Here is a 7,090-nt window from a genome sequence, read left to right on the forward strand (position 1 = left end):
TTATTTTCCTTTAACAGTAAAAGAGTTGATCTGGTGAAAACGGGATCCTTAAGAACCTGATCCGCTTGTCTTGCTTCCGTGCTGCTGATGTGACTGGAGACTAGGGAAAGACCAGGTTTCTGTGAGGTGTGGAAGGAGCCTAGAGTCCAAGCTAAAGTCTATCTGAAAATTGTTACTTACAATTGATCTTAGGTAAATACCTTGAGGTTTTCATGCGGCTGTGATTTTAGGTTTTGAGGCATCAAGAGATCAAACAGAATTGGCTGTGAGGCTTGCTTCTTTGCAGTCAGGTATGCGGATGCATGTTAGCAAAAGCAGGTGTGCCCGAATCTCTGGGCTTTGCAGCCCCTGGGACATCTTCTCTCCAGCTGGGGGGAAAGTTTGTAGAGACACTGGCATCTGAAGCCCTTCAAGGCTGTTAGAGCTGTGGTGTGTGTGTGTGTGTGTGTGTGTGTGTGTGTGTGTGTGTGTGTGTAATGGGGGAGGGGAAAGGTATCTGGATCTTGGACCTTATTGCTTATTGAACCCAAATGCAGTGATCCTAGGGTTAGAGGGTCATGATTGGTTGAGACACAGAACCAATATATGAAGCCAAGGAACCAGTTTAGTCTATGTATCAAGGAAGACAGTAGCAAGAAGCTGTGCTGTTCTATCTATAGATGACGCTGTTTCCTGATCCTGTAGATTCTATAAGCATCTAGAAATGTTTAGTGTGGGAGCCCACAATGTCTTTGACTTCCCCACACTGCAGAGAAAAAATTTTCTACCATGGCAAGAACCTTTGCACTATGTTGAGTCCAAAGATAAGGAGGTGCTTATTTATTAGTGAGGAGGAGAAATTGTCTCTCTCCTATACCCTTACCCAATAGCTTTGCTCCCCACCCCACCCCACCCCCTTCATATGGTCAGAATAGGGCTTTGGAACTCAAACTCTGTAGCCTAGGAGGAAGTTTGAACGTGGGGAGGCGCAATAGACACCTCAGCTGGCAACTCCTTTCACCCATGCCCCTCCCACCAATCCCTCCCTCAGGGAATCAGTTTCCTAGGGGGTCAATACATTTTAAAAGAGAAAATATTAACCCTTGAAGTTCAGGGGGCCCAGTGGAAACCCAGTTCTATGGAGAATTCCAGGGGGACTATCTCCTAGAATTTGTGTGATTAAGCTGATGTTAAGAGATAGAGATCGGATGAAGAAACACCATCGCCCCGCCTCCAACATAGTAACATACATTGGCTGGGGTTCAGAACTCCACACACTCACAGTGGTTTGGCATATATTTGGTGAATTTTTTTTAAAGAAAAATTAGTGTTGGTTTGGATATATGGTAGCTTTCTCTCTAACATAATTTGAATAATTCAGCAAAGCCCTGCTACCAGCTGTACTCCCGCAGCCTCTTCCATTCTTTTCAGCATTATAATTTTGGTTAATTTTCAATTTTAGGTCCTACGTCTCTGCAATTTGTGTATGAATAACAGAATAATTTCCCTCTTTTGTTTCGCCTTTCCTGTTCCTGAATCTAAATAAAGATGGCTTTTTAGTATTAAAAGTGGAAGAAAATTACAGGTAATTATCTTTGACGGTAAAAACGCTGTAATCAGCGGGCTACATGAAAAATTACTCTAATTATGGCTGCATTTAAGAGAATGGAAAAAAACCTTCTTGTGGATAAAAACCTTAAATTGTCCCCAATGTCTGCTTCAAATTGGATGGCACTGCAGCTGGAGGCTTTGTTCAGCATTGATCCTGGGGAGCTACGAACCCAAAGTTTCACAGTAGGAAGGGGGAAAAAAGAAAAGAAAACATTTTTCCTAATGTAACAATGCGAATGCTAGAAAATGACAAGACTGATCGGCTCTAAACCATTCTGAAGACTGACTGAGCGTGGAAGTTGCTCAACAAAAAAAGGAACGGGTATATTGGTAAGTAGTCTTTGCTTTGTGTCTAATTATAGTGACTGTCCTTTTGCACGACTGTATGTCGCTGTCATTATATGGAGCACTCTGAGTATCTCTATTGACTTCTGATAAATGGCTCAGTGGTTTCAAGGTTCATAATTTGAAGGATGCCCAGGTCTGTAGCCATTAATTCTCACAGTATGGGGCTTCCTGCTTGTATGACGAAAAGACTTTTCATTTTCATTATTTCTTTGCTTTCCACGAGATCGGAAGGATGTGTTTCTCCCAGGATAGTACATTTTTCTACCTCGCTAGCTTGCACTTGGGTTTTCAACATTAAGTAGTCAAAATTGTGCACTTTGCTTTCTGGTTTTGTTATTCTTTCCTCTTTTTAATTTTTTTAACCGCTTCCAAAGGCAAATATAGCTGTACTATTTTGGCTGGGCAAAGGGAAAGGAGAATATTCAGATACAGACAGTACTGGAAATGGCTGGATGTCTAGAAATTAACCTTGGAATAGGTTATAATAATGTTTAAAAATGCAAAAGTATGTATGAATCAACAACAAAATTAAAATGAAAGGCCGAGAAAATATCTACAGCTATTGTTAAAGCACCTGAGACAAAGGCTTAGGTGAAAACTGACATCTCTTCAGGCACTTGAGAAGTATGTATAGAGCACCCCAGATTAGGAAACAATTATTTTAGAGAGGTTAAAAAAAATAATAATGGAAAGGGAGAAAGGATGAAGAGACAGAGACACATGGAGAAATAGAGGACACTCCCAACATTTTGTGGCTTTTACTCCATATATGAAAGAAGACAAAAACATACAAAGTATATATACAACTAAAATTCAACAATATATACAGAAATGTTTCTTGATATAAACGTCCCTATTAGCTTAGTGAATGCCACTATTCACCTAGGAAAGGCGTCAAAGCAATAGAATAGTGATTTTGGTTGTTTCCTTGGTCTTTCTTGATTCAGAGTTTGGAGGTGGGTTATGCAAAGAGCGTCTTTCTTGTTGCTGTTACTATTTGTATTTAGTTGAATCATTGGGTCCCTGGTCATTGTATTTAGATAAGACCATGCAGTGTTTCCTTTGTGGCAATGTTCAAATTTGAGAGCCAATTTTTCCTCTTTCTTTAGAGAAGGGATAATGGGGGGTTTCTTTCTTTTTCTTTCTTTCTTTCTTCTTTTTCTCCTCCTCCCATTCTTCCTCCTCCTCCTTCTCCTTCTCCTTCTCTTAGTCTTGGATTGGTAAATAAAAATTCAGGAGTCCAAAATTGTCTTTCTTCACATAATGTCTTAAACTCATTAAACAAGTAAAAATGCTGCCCATGTTTGTGCAGATTGTTCTGCGGGTGTAGAATGTCTTTTAAAAAAAAAAAAAAAAAAAGTCACTTTGATGGAGAGTCCCAAAGAGGAAACTCAGGGTCTGGATCCCAAGGTGTGAGGGAAAATATCCTTACAGTGATGGGTTTCCAGAACACTGGTACAGAAGCTAGTCTCTCTGTCTCTGTCTCTGTCTCTCTCTATGTCTGTGTGTGTGTGTGTGTGTGTGTGTGTGTGTGTGTGTGTGTGTGTGTATGTGTGTGTGTGTGTATGTGTGTGTGTGTGTGTATGTGTGTGTGTGTGTGTGTGTGTGTGTGTGTCAGATGCAAAGTTACTTATTAAGGTTGCTGAAGAGAGGAGATTGTAGAAGGGGAAGAAAGGGGGGAAAGAAAGAAAGGTGGAAAGAAAGAAAGATGAAGAAAGATTAAAAGGGATGGAAAACAAGGAAGGAAAAGGAGGAAGGAGAGAGAGAGAGAGAGAGAGAGAGAGAGAGAGAGAGAGAGAGAGAGAGGAGACCCAGATCACAGGGACAGTTCCTCTGAGCTCATCGCTTAGGCTGTTTGGCAGATGCAGGTGAGTCCTGGATCCTCCGAGCTTCCTTCAGAAGTCCCCGAGGCCGTTCACTCAGACAAGTCACATCATTTGTGGTCTCTGCATGGTGTCCTGGTGTGGTGAGGAGTACCAGTGCGAATACCCAGGCATGTAGCTGTTGGGGGGCATACTGACGCCCTTGGCGGAGGCAGAAACGTCCCACACTGGAGGCAGCGCGGGCGAGCGTGGAGACAGGGCTGCTGAACCTGGGAGAGGGTCACTCTCATGGGGGTTACTGCCCTGCTTCAGCAATTTCTTAAACTTAGAGCGTTTATTCTGAAACCATATCTTCACCTGCAAGAAATGCAGCAATCATTAGTGCAGATAAACATCAGAACGGTGCCTTCAATGTCATCCTAGACTCAAGAAGCAATATAAAAACAAACAAACAACACAACACAACAACCATTGCAATTCCCAAAAAGCCCATCCCCAGCCCTCTCCCTTCACTTCTTTCAGCCATCTCCATCCCTCCAGTCTAGGCCTGCTCCATATCTTGTTAGGATACCTACAGTCCTTGTGATTCTTGGGTTGAATTAGCCTAGGTCTTAAGGCATCAGCATAAAATTATAAGTAAATCAAATGAGATCAGTGGACCAAAATTTTATGGATATTTACATAAAGTACATTTCAGATCACAATCATACAACTAAATTTACCGCCTCCAATTACTCGGTTTTTTACATTTATCAACCCAAAGCTCGAAAAGTTATGCACATCCAAGTAGCAAATGACTATGAATTGATTAAAGGCTGTATGTTCACAACCAAATACCTTAAACATACCTATGTATATTGTGCACATGCCATGCGATAGCCTGGGATATCTTTCTCCAGATAGAAATATTCTTCCAATCCTGCAGGGATTAAGAAATGCACCATCCCCCAATTCCCTACCTAGTATGTTGCTTAAGCAAACAGAGGTCATCAATCATCACATGATTGGGATAGCTACTAAAATTCAAAGGCCCCTGAAAACCACACATGAATCACAAATCTGTGTTGGCAGCTTATTTAGGTCAACAACCCAAATTTTTTTGATGAAAGAAAATGTATGCTGCAGCTTTACCTTTAAAATTCCTGAATCTGTTTTTCTAAGAATAATAGGAGTCACGGAGCATCTAGAGCTCTTTCATAGCAAGCCTCAAATGTTTTCAGTGGCTGTATGGCAATAGAAACCAGGCTGATGGAGAAGAGCTTAGGGAAGTGGCCTGACGACACCATTCTACAAGGTCTTGGCAACTGTCTTGTAAGGCCCGAAGTACCCTTGCTGCATGAAGATGACGAATGCCATAATAGGCCTCTTCACCCCATGCAGTTGGCTTAACTGGTGGCTTAAGTGTGCAGCCTGATATACTCACCTCTGGGCCCCTTTCTGTGAAATCTGAAATGTCCAGTACATCTTTCAAGTCAGCAGGACTGTTATCTGTGGTGTCCCAGGCCATAATTTGGGGAATATTCTCTTTGTTTGCCAATTCTGTCAAGTCCTGTGCTCCAAGGAGGTACCTCAACCTGCACTATTTGGTACCAGGGTGATTAACCACTGAGCTTAAAGCAACCTGCAGAAACCCTACCTTACCCATCCTGGAGTGAATGGCTTGCCCATGGATGCCTTTATTAAGCTACTGGAAAACATGTCTAGCTAACTTTTGCTGCTGGTCTCAGCTCTTAAGTTTTCTTCCTATGAGTTGAATGAGTTGAAATTCTTATTAGCTCCCAGGGGCCACTAAAGGATCCTTAAGAAAGGGCCCTATTTTGCTTCCTAGCTGGATTCCCGCCCCCCCCAACATACACACACACACACACACACACACACACACACACACACACACACTATTGTTTTGTTTCATGTTATTCTGCTCTGGAATCGGATTTGATTGAATTATACTTTTGTTCACCAAAAGATGCTAAGCTCAGCTGGGGTCGCAGAGGGTTGGTGTATATGCAAATCCAATCCAGCATTCAATACCAGGTCATTTGTTCCAAACTGTGTGATCCCAGGAAAGCGCGCAACCGGAGCACAAGCATTTGCCATTTATCTCCTTCCATCCTTGGTTGACTAGGCCAAGAATTCCTCCTGGTGTGCTCTCTGCACGATTTGCAAGCGGGGCCAGCATTTCAGGGATACTCGGGCTTCTCGGGAATTACCTGTGTTTGTGTCAGTCCTAAGGAAGCAGCCAGTTCGGCTCTCTCGGGAAGGGCCAGGTATTGAGTCTGCTGAAAGCGATGGTTTAAAGCCTGGAGCTGCAGGCTGGAATAAATGGTCCGAGGCTTCCGAATCTTTTTCCCCTTTCCGTTGAACCTGATTTCCCCGTTTTCAATCACTGTAGTTTTTTGTTGATCTGTAAGTAAATGACACAGAGGAGCGGTCACCCGTGAGGCCACTGCTGCCTTCTCCCTTCATGTGGCAAGGCCTGTTAGTTCCCCCAAGTTTAAAATAGGATCCTCGTAGTACCCCACTATCCCCTGAACGCCCTGGGTCCACTGTAGCCGTGTGTCCCCAGAGGCTGTGGAATCTTCCCTCTGACCGTGCCTCCTAGGCCTAACAATGCATGGTGGTGGCCGAATCTAGGAAGCCCGCTGCATAACAGCGGCGCTCCGCAGCAGCGGAGACACGCGCTGGCGGCTTTCCGGAGTACGCGGCTCTGCGAGGCTTCTGCTCTCTGGGCTGAGAGCGGCTTCTTGGCCTGGCTTTTTACAATGCCTGAAGCTGTATCTGAGCCACCCCGGTGTTTACGTGGCCACTTGGTTTTGTGTCACTCAGTTGCAAGCTTAAGTGCTTTAAGTCCCTTCCGTATGTTCGAAATGATTCTGCTGGTGTGGATCAAAACGCAGAAACAAAACGCAATCAGGAGCTCAGAGCAGCCCCAGAGGAGGCTGCAACTCTCTGGACAGCAGAGAGTTATCATCAACCCCAGGCCCTCTGTTTCACCTCCAAGAACAAAGGAGCGGCCAAAGTACTATCGAAAACCCAGAGAGAGGGGGCCGGGTCAGGACTGGGGGCAGGGGACACCTCAAAGCTCACAAGGGTAAGAAAAAGCCCAATAGTCATTAGTTTAACTGAATCTATCGGCCGCAACAGCTTCGTTCCAGGTCACCAAGGCGCACCAGGTGCCCCACGCAAAGTAGGCCACTGCTTGCCCAGCGTGGGGTGGGAAGCCTAACTAGCTCTTCAGTCCTAGCCCAGGAATGTCCCCAGTCCCGACAAACGCGGGTTACAGTCAGAGGGAAGGGGCAAGGCAGAGGGCGCACAGAGCCGGTGGGCTG

The 7,090-nt window shown here is 44.3% G+C and overlaps 1 protein-coding gene and 1 long non-coding RNA gene across 2 annotated transcripts in view; one reads left to right on the forward strand and one right to left on the reverse strand.

The window, feature by feature from the left end:
- The first annotated feature begins 1,453 nt into the window (after positions 1–1,453).
- LOC114693459 overlaps positions 1,454–7,090 on the forward strand; it is a 45,476-nt gene continuing 39,839 nt past the window's right edge. The window contains exon 1 of the long non-coding RNA XR_003734555.2: positions 1,454–1,920. This is a non-coding gene — a long non-coding RNA (uncharacterized LOC114693459). The remainder of the gene's footprint in view (positions 1,921–7,090) is intronic.
- Positions 3,682–7,090, reverse strand: part of Dlx6 (distal-less homeobox 6) — a 4,371-nt gene continuing 962 nt past the window's right edge. The window contains exons 2-3 of the mRNA XM_028869838.2: positions 5,972–6,165; positions 3,682–4,118 (exon numbers count right to left, since the gene is read on the reverse strand). Of these exons, the coding sequence (XP_028725671.1) occupies positions 3,867–4,118; positions 5,972–6,165 (446 nt within the window). The 3' untranslated portion in view covers positions 3,682–3,866. The remainder of the gene's footprint in view (positions 4,119–5,971; positions 6,166–7,090) is intronic.

This window comes from Peromyscus leucopus, chromosome 3 (genome assembly GCF_004664715.2).
Source record: "Peromyscus leucopus breed LL Stock chromosome 3, UCI_PerLeu_2.1, whole genome shotgun sequence".
Lineage (NCBI taxonomy): Eukaryota > Metazoa > Chordata > Mammalia > Rodentia > Cricetidae > Peromyscus > Peromyscus leucopus.